This window comes from Oryctolagus cuniculus, chromosome 4 (assembly GCF_964237555.1).
Source record: "Oryctolagus cuniculus chromosome 4, mOryCun1.1, whole genome shotgun sequence".
NCBI lineage: Eukaryota > Metazoa > Chordata > Mammalia > Lagomorpha > Leporidae > Oryctolagus > Oryctolagus cuniculus.
Genome location: NC_091435.1, coordinates 19,896,551 through 19,922,263, shown reverse-complemented (window position 1 = coordinate 19,922,263; position 25,713 = coordinate 19,896,551). Strand labels below are relative to the sequence as shown.

Sequence of the window (25,713 nt, the reverse complement as noted above, 5' to 3'; positions counted from 1 at the left end):
AGGTAGATTTGAGACATTCTCCCACCTCCTTCTTGATTTATTATTATGTAATAACAAAGCTAGTCTCTCCTCAAAAGATCTGCCCCATGGAGTGAAACTGTGAGTGGTGGGTAGGGACCCTGTGACAGAAACAGGTGAAATTAAGTATGTTTTACTTAACTTGATACATCAAAACATTTCAATATATAATGGATATGAAAATTAACAAAATATTTTGTCTTATAATTTTTTTTTTTAAAAAGGAAAGGCCAGATCAAGGGGTAGAATCTCTAGAAACAAGCAACCTGCTGGCACCTTGATCTTAGGGACTTTACTGAGAACACAAAGCTCTGTCATTTAGCCATTCAGTCTGTGGTGCTTTGCACATGTGACTTGAGGCACAGACCAATGCACTCACCAAGCCACACTCAGACAAAAGCAAGAGCCACAGTTAGGACAGCTTTTGGAGGGGCTGTGTTTTCTTTCTTTGTGCTTTTTTGAAAAGGCGATCCGTGAAGAGAAAAGAGCATTGACCAGCGGCTCACCTGGGATGTGCAAAGAATTTCTCGCACTGCCCCCAACATAGAGATGGCAAGGAAATGATGATCTTTTTCAGGTATTCCATTCAGGACTTGAAAGTGTACCTGACCTTTTGGGCTTTCTTTCTCTTTTCTTTTTGTGGACATTTGCCAAAAAAGTTGCCCAATGTTTTCCTTTGCTACCTTCCTCCAGTACAGGGAGAGGGCAAACCCAAATACAACTTCCCCATTTGTCTGGGATATTTCCAATTATGAAATCCAGTCAGGTGGAGAGGGCAAGAGTCACTACAAGAGACACCATAATAGCTAAAAGAGTTTGACTTGGTCTCCTGGAAAACCCAAAAAATACATACAAGCATTTCCAAAAGTTCTTGGGAATCGTGTTTTATGAAAAAAAAAAAAAAAGCACAACATTTCAATTTGATTAGCACTGAAATCACTGTCTTTAATTCTGTTTTTAAATGAACTTTTGAAGTCTGCTACTGCTTATCAGAGTGAGTTGCCTTTCAGGATTGGCACCCAGCACTGGCACCCAGCATGTCTTTACTTGATAATTTTCCATCAATTCTCTAAAATGATACACAATTTTGAGATGACACTAGGTTCTCCGACAATTCTACAACACTAAGTTTTTGCTGTTTGTCATTTGCAATGTAGACAATTTCAGGTATATTTTTTCAATTTTCTCTTTTACCTCTTCTTAAAATAATATCAGTTTGATTTTGAAATGAATCCAATGGATGATAGAGAAAAATTGAAAAATGGACAGAAAGGGTCTGATAAATAAATTATAGGTTGAGTATCCCTGAGCTGGAAGGCTTAGGGCCCAAAGTATTACAGATCATAACTTTTTCTCCCATTCTGGAATATTTGCATGGACTTCTAATAGCTAGCATCCCAATTCAGAAAATCCAAGGGGTAGGCTTTAGAGGTAGCAGCTACAACACTTGGGATACCCAAATCCCATAATGGATTGTCTGGGATCAGTGCAGACCCTGAGAGACTCTGGTGATGGCTCAAGTACTTGGGGTCCTACCATCTACTTGAAGGACCAAGGTTGAGTTCCAGGTTTCTGACTTCAGCCAGGCTGAAGCTGGGCCAGTCTGAAGCCAGGAGCTTCTTCTGGGTCTCCCCTAATGACTTGGGCCATCCTCTACTGCTTTTTCAGGCACGTTACCAGGGAGCTGGGTGGGAAGTGGAGCAGCTGGGACTTGAATCGGCCCATATGGAATGCTGGCACTGCACATGGCATGGCTTTCCCTGTCACGCCACAGCGCTGGCCCCTTCCTTCACATTTCCATAGATAGAAGATTCATCGTCATGAATACACCTCCATATACATTTCTTTCCTTTATTAAGTCAAAAGCTCCTGTCTTTTCAAAGACTTCTCTTTGGTATATCCTAACTGCCAGCAGTATTGCTATTCTTAGGCTTTGAGACCATGATTTAGCAAAGTAAGGGTGGTTTGAACACAAGCACTTTGAAACTGTTAACAGTAGATCTGATAACCAAGATGGTTGCAAAGGGAGAGACAGTATATACAGTGTGTATAGGATAACTCAAAGCAATGGTGCAATAATTTCTCATGCTACTCAGGACAGGGTACCACTTAAAATCAAAATCTATGAATTGCCTATTTCTGGAATTTTCCAGTTAATATTTTTTGACCATGCTGATCACAAGCAAGTGAAACCATGGAAAGCAAAATCAGGGTTGAGAGAATTCTTCATTAGTTTCTGAGGTTCTCAAGCCCAGATTAACACCCGAATTCCAGCTTTCACAGAAGACGTTTGATTATGATGTAATCTGCTTATTTTTCTTCAAAGAAAGAACACAGATTTTTTATATTCTGGGTATTTGTAAAGACCTACTTTGATTTCTCAAGGGCTTTGGCAAGACCCGAGGAAGCCCTTCAGCCTTGACCATTTTAAGCATATTCACATTCTCTGATTTTGATCAGGCCACTTCATCACCCAGGATCCTTCATCTGAAAACTGAGAGGGTTCAATTCTACTTTCATGTTCCCTTGAAGAGCTGTTGGCAGCAGTATGCGGATGGAGGTCCATTCTGAATGTGGGAAGGAAGCCAGCTTTTCCTTTCACATCAGAGAGATGTAGAAAGCAAAACCTCGCTCATATTTTCATGCGATAGTTGACTTGTAGCTAGATGCCATGCTCATTAAAGCAGGCTAATTAGGCCATTTTCTTTTCTACCTCTTTATTTATGGTGTGTGTGTGTGTGTGAGAGAGAGAGAGAATGAATGAATGAATGAATGAATGAGAAAACAAGTACTCTCACTCACCACCCCCCCACCAAATGCCCATAATTGTGACTGGGAACTCAATTCAGGGCTCTCACTTGGGTGGCAGGAACCCAACTACTTGAGACATCACTGTTGCTACTCAAAGTCTGCCACAGCAGGAAGCTGGACTCAGGAGCTGGAGCCAGAGTAGGGCAGTGAACCCATTTATTCTGATGTGAGATAGGTGTCTTAATCCTTACCTGTTTACCGACTTTCCATAAGTTGACTGACTGCTCTTGAACTCAGTAATTCTCCAAGTTTATCAGATATCAGAGAGCTATCTGGACAGTTTGTTCAACCAAAGATGCTGAGCCCCATCCCCAGCACTACTGATTCACGAGGTCTGGGGTGGGGACTGAGAGTGTTCATTTCTAACAACCTCCTGGAAATGCACAAGTGCTGGGCCATGGACCACACTTTGAGGAACACTGCTTGGAAACACTCTTTGGGTTCAGGTATTTCTAAAACTTAGCTTATAGCTAATATTTGTTTCAGGAGACAATTCCTAGGGGATGTGATTCATACTCTCAAAGAATTCACAATTAGCAGCAACTGTATGACATATATACATGAAAGCCTTACGAGACACATGGACCACATTAACTGTAAGACTAGAGGAGGCATTCTCTGTGCTGATAAAGATTTAAAAGAGGAGATGACATGAAAGTGGGATGCTTGAGAGGTGAACAGGATCTCAATAGGCCAAGGTGAGGAGTGGGCACTGAAGGCAGTTGGGAAGGCAAAAATAAACACACCCAGGACTGTGGATATAAGATCAGCTCCCTGAGAAGTCAGACCCATGAAGAAGAATAAAGGAAAAAACTACCGGCTTCACTTGTTGCAAGGTTATTTTGAAGCTAAAGTGAAACTTGGGTGAGGGGGGCAAAGCCTGTAATCAAAAAGAAGATAAAAAGAGTAATAATATCAACCAGGAAAATACACACACATCTTCCATTAAAATCTGTTTAGGGGTCAGCACTGTGGAGTAGCGGGAAAGCTACTACCTACAGTGCCAGCATCCCATGTGGACACCGGTTTGAGTCTTGGCTGCTCTACTTCCAATCCAGCTCTCTGCTATGGCCTGGGAAAGCAGAAGATGGCCCATGTGTTGTTTGGGCCCCTGCACCAGCACGGAGACCTAGAAGAAGCTCCTGGCTCCTGGCTTTAGACTAGCCCAGCTCTGGCCGATGTAGCCGTTTGGGGAGCAAGCTAGCAGATGGAAGATTTCTCTCTCTGCCTCTCTGTAACTCTGCCTTTCAAGTACATAAATTTATCTTATTTTTTTAAAAACATTCTTTTAAAATATGTATTTGAGTAGCAACACATGAACCGTGCCTACAAACCATGAAATTATTCTCTTCACTGGCCTGGGGGATGCTAGGCCACTGTGTGCGATTTAACAGCTGGGAGCGACAGGCCAAACATTCCATCCGTCAGTAGGCTCCACCTACTTAGCTTCACAGAGCTAAATCCTTCATGTCTTGTCCCTTGCAAACGGTGAAGACCTGGTCAAGGATTATGGCCTTCTTACGCTTTCAGAGAGACTTTGCTTGTCCTGCACAGAAAAATCTAACAACAATCATGGCATGGAAGCAGGTATGCTTTTCATGTTTCATGTGTTGGCATCTGATCTAAGCAATTAGAAAATACCAACCTAACACAAACACCTTACAAATGCACAAGGCAGCTGGTACTTATGTCCTCCTTAAATACTTCAAAGTGACTTAGGTATTTAAAAGTGCTCAGTCTTTGAGCGTGGAAAGATTCTTACTACTGAGTAACAAATACTAAAAGAACATGTCTTCCACCTGTAATGTACTCACAAGAGAGATGCTAAAGCTGAAGTTAAAAAGCTTCCCAAACCCCGTTCTGCTTAATTTGGCACCAAGCGTAAGCAAAAATACCACTGGACACAGAGACTTTGGAACAGACTGGGTCTTTTGTCTTATTAACCAGACGTCCAATCTTGTGCATGTCACATAGGTTCTCTGAGCCAATGAGATGATGTGACGGTATCAATGGAAAGCTGAGATTCTCTCCTCCTCTGATAATCTTAAGTGAGCAATGGTAGCGGTGAGGAAAGGCTGTCAGATGAGACCAGCTATGCCATGATACATCACACTCGACATCCTTCACCCTCTTGAGTGCAGCCTCCTTCTCAACTGTTCACCAAAGCCTCCAGGCAAATTCTAAATTAGCCTACGTTGTCTGAATAAGAAACATTGTGCCCTAAACCTGTGATCTACCTGGCACTGAGCACAGAATCTGGAACATCTTTGGCTTTTAATAAATATCCACTGAAAATCTTTGATAATTCTTGGCTCTCCATGGTATTCACAATGAATATATACACATCCACCTCTTTTATCATGATAACATATGTATTACTAGAAAGCTTTGCATTTTAGTCACTCATGGGCACATTTCATAACAGTAAGTGCATTTACATGGGTGCACAAACATAACCACTATCCACCTTCCCAAATGAACTATTTCACCTTCTCAAACTAAAGCTTCATACCCACTCAACACTAGCTCCCCACCCCCTTCTCTCCTCAGCCCTTGGGAACCACCACTCTACTTCCTGTTTCTAAGAATTTACTACTCTGGGTGCCTTTTGTAAGAAGTGGAATTATGGAAAACCTGGCTAGTCTGCATGTCATCCTTGCATGGGGCCAGGCTAACCTTGCAGCTTCGGCATTTGTGCTGTTGAATCCAACACTAGAATATGCACTTTTGATCGATACAAGATAGAGACTTTTGAAGTCTATACCCCTCCCTTGTAAATTATTAGTCGGTAAATGACTGAGAAACAACTCATTTACGTAGTGCTGTCTCAGTGGTAATGATACAGTTAGTTTTCTCCTTATTTGACAAAAGGATTTGATATTAAAAAACCAACTACTGGAACAGTGTAACTGTTAACAATTCAAATTTCATTTAATACAAACGTCCCTGACCGATGACTTTCTGACTTTACAATGGTGCAAAGGTATACTTGGAATTTCAATTTACTCTATGTGTGATGTGACATCTGGTCCCCTTTTATAATCCTGGGCAGTGGCCACAGTTGTAGCTCCCGGTCAGTTTCCTGTTCCAGAGGGCAAACAACACTCTATAGTCACTGAAGGGTGTTTCCAGCTTGTTTGGGGACCTTGTTTTCATTTCCTAGTACAAATTAGGCTTTGTGGGAGATGATTTGGCCTGACTGTAGGCTCATGTGCTTTCAGTGTGTTTACGGTAGGCTGTGCTCAACTGTGCCACTCCACAGGTTAGGTGGGTTAAATGCATTACGACATAAAATATTATCAACTTACAATGCATTTATCAGGACATAGCCCCATTCTAAGCCAAGAAGCATCTGCATCAAAATTTTAGAGTATTGCTTATTGTTATCACTGGAAACACAAATGGCAAAAAAAATCTTACATTTAATTTGGTCGAAGTTATTAGGAAGGAAAAAAGGATGTCACATTATGAATGATTAGTTTAGTTAGATAGCTGATACTTTTCTCATAGTGTATGTCAATCAAAAAGGGCATGCTATCCCACTCCTGGGAATTGACCCAAGGGAAACAAAATTAGCATATGAAAGTTACCTGTACCCACATGCTTACTGCAGCTCAATTAACAATAGCTAAGATATGGAATTGACCCAAATGCCTGTCAACGGAAGACTGGATAAAGAAATTATGGAATACCACACAGTGGCCAAAAAAAAAAGAAAAAAGAAATCCTGCATTTGCAACAAAATGATGAAACTAGGAAACATCATACTTAGTGAAATAAAGTGGTCCCAAAAGGACAAATACCATATGTTCTCCCTGATCTGTGATAATTACTAGAGCACCTAAGAGATAATCTATAGAAGTGAAATTAACTTCAAGAACAGCCCTTCTCAACTGTAGAAGAATTCTTTTTATAAATACAATTTGCTGTACTCTTAGTATAGAGTTAATCTTATGTGTACACAGTTAATTGAAAATAGATCTTAGTAAAAAAATAAGGGGAATAGGAAAGAGGGGAGGAGGAGGGGTGGGAGTGTGGGTACAGTAGGAAGAATCACTATATTCCTAAAGTTGTATTTATGAAAAGCATGAAGTTTGTATTCTTTAAATAAAAGGTTTCTGTGAAAAAAGTTTACTTTTGTGCAAAATAAATCTGAAATCTATGCAAAAAAAGGGGTCATGCAAGGCAATTTTCCTTTCTATCAAATATATAATATAAACTGTCATCTCAGAGTCAATGTGTTATAACCCTTTCAAAGCTCAATATTCATAAATAAAATGAAGGAAGTTTTTTTTTTTTTAAAGATTTATTTATTTATTTTACTTGAAAGTCAGAGTTACACAGAGAGAGGAGAGGCAGAAAGAGAAATAGAGGTCTTCCATCCAATGTTTCACTCCCCAGATGGCCACAATGGCTGGAGCTGCGCGGATCTGAAGCCAGGAGCCAGGAGCCTCCTCGGGGTCTCCCATGTGGGTACAAGGACCCGAGGACCTGGGCCATCTTCCACTGCTTTCCCAGGCCATAGCAGAGAGCTGGATTGGAAGTGGAGCAGCCATACGGAATGCTGGCACTTCAGGCCAGGATGTTAACCCACTGCGCCACAGTGCCGGCCCCAGAAGGTTTTCAAAAGAGTGATTAATTTAGAATTCCAAGCAGCAATTTTCCTCTCAGAAAAACCCTCACATTTTTCAGAATGTGAAATTTGGTTTGCTTCTAAGGTTGCCTCAACAAAAACAGGATGCAGGACCATGTTGTGGCGTAGAGGGTAAAGCCGCCGACTGAGACACTGGCATCCCATATGGGCGCCGTTCAAGAACCAGCTGCTCCACTTCCAATCCAACTCCCTGCTAATGTACCTGGGAAAGCAGTGGAAGATGGTCCAAGTCCTTGGGCCCTTGCACCCACTTGGGAGACCCCGAGGAGGCTCCTGATCTTGGCTTCTGCCTGGCCCAGCCCTGGCAGTTGTGGCCATTTGCAGAGTGAACTGAACCAGCAACTGGAAGACCTCTCTCATTGTAAATCTGCCTTTCAAATAAATAAATAAATCTAAAAAAAAATCAGGATGAAGTGCTCATTAAATATCATATTAATATAACATGTTCCCTTTTTCATTCCCGGCTCTCCACTGCTCATCCCTGGATGTTTCTCCATAGCATGGCAAAGCTTCAAAAGGAAGATGCTGTAAGCCCAGAGCTTCACCTCACTATTACAGTTTCTCAAAGAGAAGAAATGGACCATTTGCCAATGCCAAGTTGGCTCAGGCTATTTCTCCTGAGATGCATGAGCCTGTAGCTGCCATCTGAGCTTTTCTACTGGCATACCCAACAGCTATCCCAAGTTCACTGCTATAAAGGAAAATGAAGATACAGATCCACACCTAGAAATCTGTTCTTCAGGAACAGCATGGACTCATCTAAATGCTCTTCAAACCAAAAGCAAAGATACAAGTACTTATGAATTGTTGTTTCAATGAAGTTAGAAAATCACATTTTTTATTATTATTATTATTTTTTGACAGGCAGAGTGGACAGTGAGAGAGAGAGAGACAGAGAGAAAGGTCTTCCTTTTCCATTGGTTCACCCCCCATAGCCGCTGTGGCTGCCGCACTGTGGCTGGCGCACCGCACTGATCGGAAGCCAGGAGCCAGGTGCTTCTCCTGGTCTCCCATGCGGGTGCAGGGCCCAAGCACTTGGGCCATCCTCCACTGCCTTCCCGGGCCACAGCAGAGAGCTGGACTGGAAGAGGGGCAACCGGGACAGAATCCGGTGTCCCGACAGGGATTAGAACCCGATGTACCGGCACCGCAGGTGGAGGATTAGCCTAGTGAGCCGTGGCACCAGCAGAAAATCACATTTCTATGGGCTCAGGAAAATGAATAATAAATATGAAATGCTAAACACATTAAATAACCTATTTCAAATCTACAGTGTAAGGTCAATGTATCTGTCACAACAGGATTTGAAATTAAGAGCCTGGTTGGGGCCAGCTCTGTGGCCTAGCAGGTAAAGCTGCCACCTGCAGTGCTGGCATCCCCTATATGGGCACCGGTTCAAGTCCTGGCTGCTCCACTTCTGATCCAGCTCTCTGCTGTGCCTTGGGAAAGCAGCAGAAGATGGCTCAAGTCTTGGGCCCCTGCATCCGCATAGGAAGACCTGGAGGAAGCTTCTGGCTCCTGGCTTTGGATCGGCACAGCTCTGGCTGTTGTGGCCAGTTGAGGAGTGAACCAGAAGATGGAAGACCTCTCTGCCTCTCCTCTCTCTGTGTAACTCTAACTTTCAAATAAATAAATAAATAAATCTTTTTTTTTTTTTAAAGAGATTAACAGCCTGGTCTTGATCATCTTATCAACTATTTTATGCTCCAAGTCCAAGACTCTTTATCGCTAGTGTTTTGATGCATATCAAATCAACATTCAGCTGGATACATGACTCATAATTTGGCATAGGTAATAGTAATAGATCCACTATTTTTGATGAAATGTTATACTTCATTTTCTATGATTTTCTAAAGTACTCCATAGTGTAGGTGATAGGAGAATAGTTCACAAAGAATAACAGGGTTCACTCAGAAAATACTTTGTTTCTGAGATGAAGAGTAAGAGGCAAATTAAAATTCTTTCCAAACTCTGTTTCATATGCAAACAAATATACCCCATTTCCACTCACTCTTTCTGGAAACATATTTTAAAATTAATCTCAATTTAGATTCATTTTCATATTCAGGGTGGCAAACATGACTGATTTTTTCCCTCTTTTTGAAAAAAATGAATCTTGAAGGCAGCTGCTTATGAAAGGCAGAATAACCAGCCCTTGTTCTCGTCTAAAATCATTGGTTGTTCCCAAGATTCTACAAAAAATCAGGACACATCTGTTCAGTGTTCCACGCCAGGAAGTCATCCTCCAGCCACCACTATGGTCTGATTTCACTCCCCAATCATTTTAGCTACAATTCCCTTTTCAGTTTTATTTCACATCACAGGGTCATACATAAGAGCTGATGAGTTAAGAAAATGTCACAGCCACACTGCGTCATCACAGGAATCAGCAGAGCTCGGTGTGGAAGGTCCTGCCCCAGGCTTCATCCATCTGGTCAAGATGCCCACACACAAACACAAATTGAGAGCTTGGAACAAAAACCCCAAAACTAATAATGTGTCATGGTCATCGTGTTCAAGGAAGTTTGCACAGAAATTCTCTAGAATCTCATCTGATCTTGGACTAAAAGATGACAGTGTGCCAAATCAATTCTTTTACTTTTGAACATTAAACTTCATGAGTGGGTATCACAGTTGCCTCATCTCATAGTAGATATCTGTTCTAGTAGCTACAGTGTTGTTTAAACCTCATTAAAATTATATTAACATTAGATTCCAAATTGATCTACAGAAGCAGTGCAATCCCTACTTTTTGGGAGTGGTGGTGGTTAGAATTAATAGGGACCAAAAAAACCTTTAGCGTTTATATGGAAATGCAAGACTCCCTGAATAGTCAAAGCAGTCTTGAAAAGGAGGAACAGAAGTAGAAGATCCACACATGCCGATTTCAAAACCTACTACAAAGCTACACGAATCAAAACAGTGTAGCACTGCAAAAAGGACAGACATAGGTTAAAGGAATAGAATTGGAAGTGGAGAAATAAACTCAAATATCCATGGACAACTGATTTTGGTTCCAGAGCATAGGATATTCACATGCAAAAGAATGGAGTTGGACTCTTCCCTAACACCATAAATAAAAATCAACTCAAAGTGAATCAATGATCTAAGTGTAAGAGCTAAAACTATACAATTGTGAGCAGAAAACATAGGTATAATTCTTTGTGATCCTGGATTGGGCAATGGTTTCTCTTATCTAATCCCAAAGCAACAGTAATGATAAATTTGACTTCATTAAAATTTTAAAAATTTGTATGTCACAAGGATACTATCAATAAAAGTGAAGGCAACTGACAGAATGTGCAAAATATTTGCAAATCACGTATTCAATAGAGTATAGTATCCAGAATATATAAACCAATCTTTAACAGATCAACCTTAGGCAAGCAACCTGATTAAAACTATGTGCAAATAATCTGAACAGACTTTATATATTTATTTGGCCTGAACACATAATCCACAGTGAGATACTGCAAAGGCATGAAGAGAAGAGTACAGTTGGTGTTTAATCCATCTAATAACTGCCAGCATCCATTTGCAACATAATAAACAAGATTAATATACTGTACTGCATTACACATGCCAATAGTTTGTCTACAAGAGGAGTATAGTGCTGTTTTTTTTTTTTTTAAGTAAAACCGAAAATCTTTTTTGACAATTATTCTTTCTAGAAAGTGTATTGCTAAGGACTGATTTTCCTTTAAAATTATGAATAAGATGGGGGCCGGCTCTGTGGTGCAGTGGGTTAAAGCCCTGGCCTGAAGCACTAGCATCCCATATGGGTGCTGGTTCAAGCCCTGGCTGCTCCACTTCCAATCCAACTCCCTAATATGGCCTGGGAAAGCAGTAGAAGATGGCCCAAATCCTTGGGCCCCTGCACCCATGTGGGAGACCGGGAAGAAGCTCCTGGCTCCTGGCTTCAGATTGGAGCAGCTCTGGCAGTTGCAGCCATCTGGGGAGTGAACCAGTGGATGGAAGACCTCTTTCCCTCTCTCTGCCTCTCCTCTCTCTGTGTAACTCTTTCAAATAAAATAAATCTTTAAAAAATTAAAATAAAAAAATAAAATTATGAATAAGAAACAGATAAAAGAAAATATCTGCTTATCGGAAGGGAAAACTGTAAGACTTATTCAGAAAAACTGGCGCTGTACTGCACGTCAACCCTTCAAGGTCTGTAGTAGTGACTTACACAGATCACCTGGATGACATGTATTTACTTGACTACATTTATGGATTACACAATTAAATTCCTAAGCAAGAAAAAGTGTTCACATAATATCACACCCAAAAAAGCTATCGAGAGCTAAAAGGATACACAAAGGTGAGTTCAACACTTAGACAGTCCGCAGACAGGGATATGTAGTACAAAGCCCCTAACAGCCACACATCTGAATCTGACTGTTGAGAGGCATTTCAGCCGATAATTGTTGGAAAACTGGATGCCATCTTCTACCATTCTAAAAAATTAAAATGCTTCATTTGCTTGACAATAATTTTCATTTTTTCAATTATAAAATGAATGCCTCCATTTTGGAAGAGTAATTATATTGGTCAGAGCATGTCAAAGATGTATCTTGACATGTAGGTAGCCTTATTCAGTGAACGATACTTGAAAAAAATATGAACAAGTGGCTACAAGATTATTGTGATATAACTACATAAATATATCTGTGGTTGTTTATGATAGGAACAAAGGTTTTTATTTCTAAGTACTCAAGCCAGGTATAAAATACAAAATCTACATTAATTTAAAAGTAATTTCTTATGGGGAAGGTGCTGTGGCGCAGTGGGTTAACGCCCTGGCCTGAAGTGCTGGCATCCCACATGGGTGCTGGTTCGAGAGCCGGCTGCTCCACTTCTGATCCAGCTCTCTGCTGTGGCCTGGGAAAGCAGTAGAAGACGGCGGAAGTCCTTGGGCACCTGCACCTGCGTGGGAGACCTAAAAGAGGCTCCTGGCTCCGGAACAGCACTGCTCCGGCCGTTGTGGCCAATAGGGGAGTGAACCATTGGAAGACCTCTCTCTCTCTCAGCCTCTCCTCTCTCTGTGTAACTCTTTCAAATAAATAAATAAATAAATAAATAAACAAATAAATAAGTCTTTATTTAAAAAGTAATTTCTTATTAAAAAAAACCACGAGGAATAAGAACAAAAGAAGCTGACAGCACATGCACTATATTTACTTTTTCTCCTTGATGTTCTTCCTTGAGTAAGAATTGAATACAAGGATATTAATCATCCATAACAGTAAATGTTCTGTTTTGTTGGACTGGAAAATACCATAAGTATTCTACTTTAAATCTAGTCTACTTTGCACTAATTTAACTCCAAAATCAATAGGTTTATTAGGGACAGATAACAGAAACACTGTCTTGGAAATAAGTATGCTGCATTTTTCCCAAAGAGTATAAAGAGGCCACAGTAAAACTGTAATAAAAAATAAAACTGCTTTAAGACGTAAGTCTTCTTTCATTAGTGTGAGTTTCTTAATCCTTTCCCATATCTTTCAATACTGACCTCATTAACTACGTATTTGTTCAGCTAGAGAGCCTTCTTGCAACTGTTTTTTCTTAAACTAATTTTGAATGCTAAAGAAACAGCCTCTGAAACAATTATCTTCCCCATCCCCCTTTCTCTGACCATTTTTCTTGTAAATTGGTAATTACAGCATTCTGTAAAACAGCCATCTCTGATTTGAGAGCTACAATGGTTTTAGCCTTGAGGTGACTGCAAAATGAGGCACTTTGATAAATAACCTCAGTGCCAATAGGGAGAGTGGAATGGAACCCTTTTAGCATAGATTTGAGGAAGATCACATAAGGGCAAAAAAGAAAATCACTTGGGAAATAACTATTTGCCAATGCAACTCAATGCAAAGGTTGAGTGCGACAGTAGTAGGAATGCCAGAATCCTGCCTTTTTAAAAGATAATAGCTGATTGAATCAGAATGTGGATATTGAAGAGGATCTCAATTTTCATTAAAATCATGATTTCATTATTTGTTGACTGAAAAATGTCCTAAACAGAGGTGGGCATTTGGTGCATTGGTTAACGTGCCACAGCCCATATCAGACTGCCTGGGTTCAAGTCCACTCCTGATTCCAGTTTCCTGCCAAGGTGCTCCCTGGGAGACAGCAGCTGATGATTCAAGTGGGATTCCTGGTACCCATGTGGGAGACATGGATTGAATCCCCAGTTCTTGGTTTTGGCCAGGCCCAGCCCTTGGTATTGTGGGCATTTAGGGAGTAAACTAGTATATGGAATTTCTGTACTCTGTGCGTGTCTCTGCCTCCCCACCCGACCCTGACCCAAAAAAGTCCTAAGCAACTATTTAAAATAGATTAAGGGATATCCACTCTGTAAACAATGTCTTGAGGTTTTCTTTGAAGATAGCTTAGTGACTTGGATGCAAATAATTCATTTTTAAAGGACAACATTAAGCAACAAATTATTGTGCCTAGGAACTTGCAGATAATTCAAGCTGAACAACAACAACAAAAACATCTTATAAAACACTAAAAGGTAAGCCTTTTATCAAACAACGAACAGGACAGTTTTGAAACTTCATACTTATCAGTGAAGTGAAGAGCCCTGGACTGTGGCTGAGAGGATAGTGAAATTGGTCATTATAATTAATCAATCAAGCGTCAAAGCTGGTGAATGGGACAGATAACCAAATAGCAGAGCATTATGGTACGATGTCAGCCCATGTTGAACAGTATTATTAATAACATTCCTCAGAACGCTGCTTTATTCTTCATTTTGATACTATTGCATGATCAATTTAGTTTTGGAGAATGCTATGGCTTCGAGTGGACAGTCCAGTGCCAGAGGGCTTATCTCTGTGTGTGGGATGTAGAATGAATGTTAGACCTATTCTTTCTACACCACCTGCTACATGGATACATGGCAGTCCTGTACCTGCAGAGGGAGCTTTCTTAAAGAACCTGGGCCACTGATGGTATCATGACATTCATTAGCTGAGCACATGGCTGCTCAAATGCCAGCTCTTCCTGCTCACTGCTTATGTAAATCAGCAAGGGCGTGCAGAAGCATGGGCGTTTCCATTGAATCTAGAAGGACGTTTCATGCAAGGAAGAATTAAGTGCACATCATTTTTATTTTAGTAGGCAGCTTTTGGGCACCCTCAAAGAGGAACAATTTGGTGGTGGCAGCAGCCACTATGATACAGTGTGAGAATTTGGGTGACCAGCTGAGAGGCCAGTGAGATTGACTGGAGGGGACAGTTCTAAGAAGGGACAGAGCTACAAGTCTAGTACCTGCTAAAGCTAACTGATGGAGTAAATAAAGGGGAGAGTGATCCAACATGGGAAGTGAGATACCCAGCAGACTCATAGAATGGCAGATGTCCTAAATAGCACTCTGGCCTCAGAATCAGCCCTAAAGGCATTCGGAGCTGGCTGAAAAGCTCATGAGAGTATTTCAGGCATGGAAAGCCAAGACACTCTGGCAAAAGATCTCTGCGAGTGAGATCCCAGTGGAAAGAACAGGTCATCAAAGAAGGAGGTACCTTTCTCTGAAGGGAGGAGAGAACCTCCACTTTGACTATGACCTTGTCTAAACAAGATAAGAGTCGGAGAACTCAGAGGGCTTCCATAGCCTTGGAAACTCATGACTGGAGCATAGGGAGATTACTGATGCCATAGACAGGAGTGTCAATTGGTAAAGTCAACAACAGGAGTCACTGTGCACTTACTCCTCATGTAGGATCTCTGTCCTTAATGTGCTGTACATTGAGATTTAATGCTATAACGAGTACTCAAACAATATATTTCACTTTGTGTTTCTATGGGGGTGCAAACTGTTGAAATCCTTACTTAATGCATACTAAACTGATCCTCTGTAAAAAAAAAAAAAAAAAAAAAAAGAAATTATCAATTCCCAACTTGACTCTCACTGGGATTAAACATGACAATAGGTCTGATCTGATTTCATCATCATTTAAAAAAAATCATCTATTATTTTTCACTTTATGTTTCTGTGTGGGAGCAAACTGTTGAAATCCTTACTTAATGTATACTAAGCTGATCTTCTGTATATTAAGATAATCGAAAATGAATCTTTATGTAAATGGAAGGGGAGAGGGAGTGGGAAAGGGGAGGGTTGTGGGTGGGAGGGACGGTATGGGGGGGAAGCCATTGTAATCCATAAGTCATACTTTGGAAAATTATATGCATTAAATAAAAGTTTAAAAAAAAAAAAAAAGAAAGTAATCAGCTGCTTAATAGAAACAATTTTGTGTGCTGTAATCCTAATACAGTAGTGCACTTTAAAAAATTGCCATCCAGAGATTAGGAGAGGGAAAAGGAAGAATGGTGGGTGAGAAGTAAGGAGGGAGGGCGGGGTGAGAAGAATCCCTATGTTCCTAAATTTGTATATATGAAATTCATGAAGTTTGTATACCTTAAATAAAAGGTTTCTAGATTAAAAAAAAGTCAAAAAAAAAAAAAGTCAAAAAAAAAAAAAAAAAAAGAAGGGACAGAGCTAAGGTTGTGGATGTGCAGAGAATGGATTCCACACGAACTCAGGAAGACTTGTGATTATGAGAAATCATGGGTGCAGCGAGGAAGGCATGCTGGATAAATTAGCCCAACTGGGAGAACCCACAACACTGAGTGAAAAGTGAGTAAAATTCCAGGACACACACTGATCAGAGTTTCAGAGGTGTGTGGGACATGCTAGTAGTTTGGAATATGGCCAGGACTCAGTAGACAGATTGCTGTGAGTCCTAAGGATTTGGGAATTACTGACATTAGTACGGAAGTAGCATAAATTGATGGGATGACTCAGGGAGACAAGAGGGCCTTGGCTGGAAATCAGCTGCATGATAAATCCCACACTGTTCTCACAATTCACTGTTCTTACACATTTGATTCCAAATCACACAGCTCTCCTTTCTTGTTCGGTTCCTTTCTTCCTCATCTTCCCCTATAACTGAGAATTCTAACGGGAGCATAATCTTCCAAAGTGATGAGCTCTGGTTACTGGAGATACTGGCATTTTCCTCAGACTAGTGAAGAGCCTTCATCCAGAAAGCACCTGTTACCATTACCTAATCAAACTCGGAAGGTTGACTGCATTAAACAAACCCTAATGCCCAAATTAACAAGCACAAACTTCCATGCAAAAGGCATGCATCTGAAGGTAATTTTATATTTTGCCTTTTTACCAGTGGCTCTGAATTTTAGTGCCCTACCTATCTATTTGTATTGAATTGACTCCAAATCTAAAGCTTGATTATGGCAGATATGAAATGGCAGATAAATGCAAATCAGGCTAATGATAAGCTGTTTAATCAGAAACTATTAGAGTACAAAACACAAACTGGAAAAAGCTTTTAAAGATCCTACTTAGAAAGGAAGTTAATAAACAATTTGTGGAAAATTTCAAATGTAACAAATTTGAGAATAATACAAGAATCTGTGGGAAAATGGAATGAAAAGAGAAGTTTATTTTCTGCAAAAATTCTTGAAATCTATGCATTTTTTATAACAGCCATTTTGTATTAACTTTTTTAAGTACCATCATATAAGGAACCTCAATGGTACTGTTCAGCTTAAACAATCAGCACTCACAAGTTTGTTTAATCTATATTCCTACTTGAAAGGGAGTTCTTTTTCAATATTCCTTCAAATGAAGAAGAACAACTAAGCTTAACCCAGGACCGCCATTCTTCCCAGCATGCATATTTCTTTAACTTCAGTATAAGGAGCACTCATGATATACAGTTTCACCTAATGGAAGTTCATTACTCAAAATGTCTCTTTCTCTAGGAAGTAGTCATTTAGAAATGGAAGCAGCAAGGATTATAATAGATTTTTTTTTTAAGGTTTACTTTATTTAGTTGAAAGAGTTACAGAGAGAGGTAGAGACGGAGAGAGAGAGGTCTTCCATCACTGGTTCACTCCCCAGATGGCCACAATGGCCAGAGCTGCGCCAGTCTGAAGCCAGGAACCTGGAGCTTCTTTTGGGTCTCCCACGCGGGTGCAGGGGCACCACGACTTGGGCCATCCTCCACTGCTATCCCAGGCTATAGCAGAGAGCTGGATCAGAAGAGGAGCAGCCAGGACTAGAACCAGCACCCATATGGGATGCTGGCACTTCAGGCCAGGGCTTTAACCTGCTATGCCACTGACCCCTAAATAATAGATCTTTAAGATCACCTTTGGGTCTGGTGTTGTGGTGTAACAGGTTAAGCCAAGACCTGACATGCCGGCATCTCATATGGGCACTGGTTCGAGTCCCGACTGTTCCACTTTTGATCCAGCTCCCTACTGGTGTAATGAGAAGTCAAGGAAGGATGGCTCAGGTTCTTGGGGTCTTTCACCCATGTGGAAGATGTGGCTAAAGCTCCTGGCTTTGGTCTGGCCCAGTTCCAGTTGTTGTGGCCATTTGGGGAGTGAATCAGTGAATGAAAGATCTCTTCCTCTCTAAAGCTGCCTTTCAAATAAATAAATAGCTATTTAAAAAAAGACCATCTTTTAGGATTTGGCATCTAGTATATCTAACATATCTATATTAAATAGTAAGCTCTTAATCCAATCTAATGATTCAGTGACCTTGTATTTTTCCCTTTATAAAGGAAAAATTTTCATGATTCTAATATTCTAAATATTCTCCCTGTCACTAAGATTTCAAGTTTACTGTGAAACGCCTATCCTTGGGCATTCTGCAACATTAAGATATCTGAATAACCATCTGTTCTGTGGAAGTGTGACTCATTAGTGGTTAATGTTTTCATCAGTGTATTGCTGAATAATAAGTTCTAATAATTTAATGAGGAAGAGTCAACCATAATTACTGGGTGAGACTGGGATATTGGCTATCAACTGTTTAGTCCTTTATAATGGCTTATTGAAGGCACACATTGTAAAGGTTCCTTACCAGGGTGGGCATTTGGTGTAGGGGTTTGAACACTGATTAGAATGCTGCTGTGCCATATCAGAATGCCTGATTCCAACTTACTCCAATTGTGCACTCCAGAAGGCAGCAAGTGATGACTCAAGTCATTGAGTCCCTGCCACCTGTGTGGGAGACTCAGCTTGAGTTCCCAAATCCCAGGTTTGGCCTGGCTCAGCCACAGCCATTGCAGGCCTTTGTAGAGTGAACCAGTAGTAGGTGGGAATTCTGTCTGTCTCTCTGGCTTTTAAATAAATAAATAAATAAGTAAATAATTTAAAAAAATGACTCATTACTAATTTCTGTCCTTCAAGTACATCTAAAAAGAGTATTTTCAAGAAACTCAGTAGAGTGAAAAGTTAATAGTGATCTGTATTCCTAAACCAGTATGTAGACTAAAAACTCAAAGGATTCCTCAAAAGATCTTTCTCAACATGGAGTCTGCACTTCTTAAGTATGCTTGATTCCACCAATTAGTACACAGTACTGAACAGAAAGGATCATCACCTGACACATACCAGCTACGTGATAGCAATACAAACATTTGCAGGGAAGGATTAAGTCAGAAAGGAGAGCAGAATAGCACTGGCAGGAAATGCAAAACACAAGCCATTTGCTCTCCTGAGCAGTGTTTAAGGCACATTAAAGTAGGAATGACTGTAATGGGTGTATTCCTGGGTAACATCCTGGGTGTTTTAATATCAAAAGATAACTTGTATTTATTTCCAACTCCATTAACAATCGGTAACATTCGCTACTGTGAAGATGCTAGTTATGTATGCTTATTTGCTGATAGATGGCACAAAATCTGTGGGGTACACACATTTGCTTTATGCTGAAAGTACTACCGTAAATGCCATCTGTGTACCTTGGTGAAATTAAACAGACATGACCATTTGGAATCTTACGAAGAATCAAGTTGGAACCTTATGAAGAATCAAGTTAACAGACGCTTTGCTTCTTCCCCAAGGAAAACAAAAATGGGAGAACTTATTCATATTAAATATGCTAGTAGGAAAACTAGGCACATAAAACACAATGTGGTGAAATCATAGCATCCATCTTCTCTGACCACAAGGGAATGGAGCTGGAAATCAACTACTCAAGAATCTCAGGAACACATGCAAACTCACGGAGGCTGAGCAGCACACCCCCGAGTGAACAGTGGGTCACAGAAGAAATCAAAACACTGTTGAGGAACAGTTTATTTTCATACTACTTGTTGAACTTTTTACATAAAGTAGGAGTTAACCTTCTGAGTATAAAGTTAATTGGAAATACGTTTTGGTAAAAAAAATAAGAATGGGAATAGCAGAGGGAGGAGGAAGAGGGGTAGGAGGGCGGGTGTGGTGGGAAGATTCACTATGTTCCTAAAGTTGTATTTATGAAACACATGAAGCCTGTATACCTTAAGTAAAAGGCTTCTGGGGGAAAAAACACAATGTGCATGCAATGTCTGTTTCCTGGTTTTAATAAAGTTCTGCATTTATGGAAGGTGTTACCATTGGGACAACTGGGTGAGGGATGCATGAGAGCTTCCTGTATTATTATTTCCCACATTTTGTGCGAGTATGATCATTTCAAAATAAAGTTTAACAACCCACGACCTTTGGAGAACCATGGCATTTTTCTCCATCAAACAGAATTGTGAGGAATGTAACAGTAACCTCAAAGTCAGAAGCCACAGTTACATGTCTTGGCTGTGCTACTTGGATGTGTATGACATAGGCAAGTAAGTTATTCTAAATCTATGTTTGAGTTTCTTCATTTGTCAGCTGGGTTGATCATGCCACCCACTCATCAGGTTATGGTAAATAACCCCACCCCCCCCCACCCCCCCCGCTGCCGCTGCATTAACCACAAAGTACCAAAGACCAAAGCATTATAAGTTGATACCCATGAGACTGAACAAATTAGAAAAACTTTGCCAATGCCTAGAACTGAGTAACAAGCAGCACATTATTACACAAAGACACCACAGGTCAGGAGGCACTGCTGTAGTACTGTAAGTATGGAGAGTCAAGAACCAATGCAAATGCTAAGGTGAAAGCTATTCCACCCTCCACATCACTGCGAAAAGCAATCAACTCTTCTAACGGCCATATATTTGAACGCTGATGATTCTTGATGCAGAAGAATTCTCTACCCTGTGTTTCTCCTCCTTGGGGTGGGGAGTATTTATTTAAATGCACAGCACCAAAGGAACGGCTCACTTACCAACTTCATCTTGAATTTCGTCAGCCACTGCAGGTACATTGTAGAGCAGGGAGAGAGACTGGTTCATGCGCTCGTAAATCACACGGAGGTGGGTCATAACCTGCAGTAGAGGGTGACAGCTCCAGGTAAGCAACCTCGGGGACCGAAACAGTCCTCTTCCTTACCAAGCACTGCAAGCAGATACAAACTTCCAAAATAAAACTGACAAACATTGTTATAATCTGGGCCAGGCCAAAGCTAGGACCTGGGAACTCAGTCTGGGTCTCTCATGTGGGTGGCATGGACTGAAGTATTTGAGTTACCACCTGCTACCTCTCAGGGTGCACATTAGCAGGAAGCTCCAACTGGGAGTGGAGTCAGGACTTGGTCTCAGCCACTCTGATATGGGATGCAGGCACCCCAGGCAGTGTCTTCACTACTGTGGCAAATGCCTAGCCAATAAAACTTTTCTTTAAACTTATGATTATATTGTAGGGTTGTAAAAAAGCCAGTTAAAAACAGCACCTCTACCAAATCTAACTCCTTACACTGAGGCTTCCAAAATCGTCTCTGAATCTAAATTTTCCAATAGGTAAGAACATACTTCAATTTGACAGGATAGTTCATATTAAATAATTTACTTTTAATGGAAAAGCATAAAACATGTTATTACAGGGCTTCATTTAGACTCATATTAAATCTAAACTGCAGTGGCAATGGAGTTTGGTTGCCTGATACCATTAAGACATTTTTGGAGGTTTTAGTTCATAGAACTTGCATTTTCAGGTTTTAAATGGTTTCTTAAGTATCAGTTTCTTAAGTATCAGTTGCAGGAACAGGCGTTTAGCCTAGTGGGTAAGGCTCCTCCTCAGATGATCACATCCCAAATTGGAATGCCTGAGTTCAAGTCCTAGTTCTGCTCCTGATCCCAGCTTCATGCTAATGTGCACCCTTGGGAAGCAGAGTTGAAAACTCGAGTAGCTTTGGCCTGGTCCAGCTCCCACCATTGTGGACATTTCCATAGGGAAAACAGCAAGTGATGGGAATTCTCTGTCTCAAATAAATAAATAAATAATAAAATAGCAATAGCTAAGTGAGATATATTACCTAATATTGTCATAACTCACAAAATGCCAAAACACATATTGCCATAAGACAAGCCTTCTGCATTTTCCAGGTATTAAAGAGCTTTTGCTACAGAGGTATAACACTCACTGGTACTCTAGGAATACCCGAAGATCCCATCCCCACCAAAGGAGACAGAACACAGGCCGGTCAAAGCTACAGGTGATTCCCACACTCAGGGCTTACCTGGGACCGGATCTGGGCAGCCTTCTTGGGATCCACCATGCGCACATGTTCAAAGTGTTTGAGGGTGTGCTGCCTGTCTTTCTGCTCAGCACGGACATACCTCTTCAGCATATTGAACACATGACGCGGCTGGAGGGAAAGAATAAGACATTTTTTTCAAGTTTGTGCCAGGCCTTGCTTCTTCCATTGGCTTTGAATCAGAGGTAGCACTCGTATCTCCCATGATGGGAATGTGCTATGAAGTCTTGATTTTTGCAATATCTCACCGATTTTTCTGAGTTACCTTTCATTCTCACAAGAACAGTTAGTGTTTTCAACACATATTCCTATGATAACTGTCCTCTTTAGCTAATATTTTTTTTAAGAGGAGCATTCAGCTACTGAAGAAAAAACAGGCTTTTGGGTCTGCTTTGTTTCAGTTAAGTCCTTCTCTTCTCCCACGCAAATAGACAGGGCATGTAGGGGACAACATTTGTACACGCATGGTCTGGAGCCCAGAAATGATATCAAGCAATTAATCTCATCTACAGTAACACAGGTGGGGACTTCAAAATATTGTTGGAAAATGAAAGTGAGAGATAATACACATTTTCCATAAACATTTTGAAGACTCTGTATATAACAGTATAATAACCAAAATGAGAAAAATAAGAGGTCATTTAATTGTTATTCATTTTGAGATGAAGGAATAACTGATAAAAGAGAAATTACTTATGTGTAGGAGAAAGGCCACTGCTAAACTGTAGTTATTCTAATTTGAAATTTAATTAAGTCCATTTTACACCATCAGATTCTAATTCTTTCAGCAACAATTAAGTTTCTTCTTAAGTGCTTTCTATTTAGTTTTACATGAAAATATTCATCCTAATTAAAAAAAAGGGCCAAGCCTCCTTTGTCTTTGGTGATTCCACTACTATATGCTTTCTACTACATGACTTTGTAAAACGATTGATTTCCAAAGATAGATTTCTTCTTCATTAAGACAAAAAAAAAAGATGAGAATTCATGGCGGGAAAAGAAAACTGGCCCTTTCAACAAATTTTGCCATCAGGAATTGACAGGTCATGGGTACATTGAAAACCAGCTGGAAGGCATGGAATTTATTTCCAGAGATTGTGTGTAGGGGGGAGAGGTAGGAAGAGAGGGAGAGGGAGAGAGGGAAGAGAAAGAGAGAGAGAGAGAAACTGGGGAGGGGAGGTTACAAGACCTAGCTCAGTGGCCCATATTCTACTGGATGTGCCTCGGCCTCTCCTTTGTTAACTTGGAGACCACCTGTGTGCCATCATCCCAGGTGGAATCTGATGGTCCTTCACTGTGACACCATGAACTGCTGCACAAACTCTCACTGCTGCACCAAACATATTCTATTAAATTATTTATATTTCTGAGCCCCCTCTTCACTGTGAGATACACTAGGCCAGATGTGGTGCTACTCCTTTTCTCTACTGGGAACCCCCATCACCCTGGTGCCTGACTCGGGGGTACTCAGAACCTGCTTGTCGCATGCCTGCAACACAGACCATGTTCCTCCACGTGAGAAAGTCAGTATACACAAGTAAAATGACATAAACCTACGTTCATCTGCCATACTTACTGATTTCTTCCAAGAGGTATGTTTCCCCATAATGCCAAGAAAGGCAGATGTCAAAGCTTTAAAAACAGCTTCTAGCAACATTTGATTACAACTCTGATTTGTACAGTGAATAGCTTAATCTACAAATCAGAGAATGGCCTTTTATATCTCAAAAGAAGAAAAGTAGTAAAAGAGTTGGAAATTCACAAGATTTGGGTTTACATACACTAATTAAAAATTCTAATGTCAGAAATTAAGGGCTGAATAGAGTTGACTGTCAGGGACATTTTATATGCAGGATTGTGTGCTGTGGGTCTTACCTAACCTTGACGTTTGCTTGTTATTAAGCAGCGAGGCCTAAAAATTCCCTCTAGTTTTATTATCATTATACTTCCAAGGCTGGCGACAGAAAGGGTTGCAACTAATTACATTTATCCATGATGGTCCTGCCTGCCCATCATTGATGCAGCTGACCAGCATTTTAATGTGTTTCCATAGCTGCTTATTTCATTTTCCTCTCTTGAAAAGGATTTATTGTTTTGATGAAAATGGGATTTTTTTTCGTTGAGGGGTTCAAATAAGAAAAAAAACACTTCAGTTAAAAATGGAATGACTGTTTTTCAGCATCACTTTTTTTTTTTTTTTTCCCCAGCTAGTGACCCGTGTTTCTGTAAGGCACTTTTGTCACCAACAAAAGACTATACCAGGATACTGACGCTCTAGACTGGCATCTGCATGACTGCATTAAGATAACTTGCAATTTATAGAATGGCGAGTGAATTAGCTCTGTTCACTAACTACTTCCACTGTTACCATAAACAGCATACATTCTTACTTGCCAATTATTAACATTAACATCCATTTCAAAATAAGTATAAAAGCCTCAATTTTGCATGTGTGCAATTCAGATAGCAATGTTCTTCAGTGAGAGTAAATAATATTTAGCCAATGCAGGTACTCAACAAACATTTATTTCTTCAAGTCAGGTCTCGCCTCCAACTCCCCCACCCCTTTCTTTCCTCTCAGCAATAACAGTTCTGTGTTTTGTTCCCTGCTTATATGAAGGAGATGGTATTTCAAGTGCTTCATGCATGGTAACTCATCCATTCTTGTTCTCAGCCCCCTGACAGAGGGACAGCTGTTCTGTGCACCAAGGTGACGTAGGAGGCCCAGAGGCAGTACAGACACAGCAGGGTGTCACAGCTTGTCACTGTCACAGCAAGACCAGATTGGCTCCGCTATCTGGCTCCAGAGCCCCTTCTAATCACTAGGTGATCCAAGAATGTAATCAAGCCAAAGACAGTCTTACAAATTACAAAGAGAGTTGACACAGATAAATGACAATGGTTACAAAAGACACTATGTTCTCTACCTCAATTTCTAGTTCCTAGAAACTCAGGTATAATTGCCTCCCAATTATCCAAGGCCGCCAGTGAGAGTCAGAAACCACAAGTGGAACCAAACCTGAGACTGGGTACTTCAAAAAGCTTATGGAAAAGTGGAATTGAAAGATGGGCGTTTCCCCTGAGGTTTTTGAAGACCTCTTGTATATACACATTTTTCCCTATCCATATACACCCATGATGAAGTTTAATTTATAAACCAGTCACAGTAAGAGACCAACATATAATGATTCTGTAATAGTTATCAAAAACATATGAAATGTTCATTTCTGGAACTTTCTACTTACTGCTGTGAGACCACGGTTGAGTGTGGGTAACTGACTCTATAGAGAATGCAACTGAGGGATGAGGGTACTGCTGTTAATATTCTGGGGAATGCTAATGCCATGGCCAAATGATTTCAATGGCTTATCATTTAATACAGTATTTCCGTATATGCTTCAGAAATATATTCAGAAATAGATTCCTAGCCTCCCTCAAAAAGTCCCTGGGGCTGGATAATGAAACAGTAACACACCAGGCTCTGAGGAATGCTCAGGCTTCAGCTCCTGCTGGGATAATGAGCTCTTGAAGCTCATAATAAGGTCTGACCTCATCATTGTTTATGTGAGTTCAGATACACATTCTGTGTGCATCTACATAAATATAAGCTTTTTGCCCCCTAATGCCTAATTGATAAGCAAAGCCTGGGGAAATTGGATCATCCAGGAATACTTTAGGATATCCCTCAACAAATGAATTCAAAGGTTCTGTCTGGTTGATTTCATCATCCAGACACATTTCTAGGATTTTTTTTTTTTTTTTTTTGAAATCAGATTAGCTCCTAGGC

The 25,713-nt window shown here is 40.5% G+C and overlaps 1 protein-coding gene across 7 annotated transcripts in view; it reads right to left on the bottom strand.

Moving 5' to 3' along the window:
* Positions 1–25,713, bottom strand: part of APP (amyloid beta precursor protein) — a 271,030-nt gene that overhangs the window by 39,455 nt on the left and 205,862 nt on the right. For all 7 annotated transcript variants that reach the window (XM_008266825.4, XM_008266826.4, XM_008266827.4 and 4 more), the window contains 2 exon segments: positions 21,909–22,037; positions 20,619–20,718 (listed from right to left, as the gene is read on the bottom strand). In XM_008266825.4, the coding sequence (XP_008265047.1) occupies positions 20,619–20,718; positions 21,909–22,037 (229 nt within the window).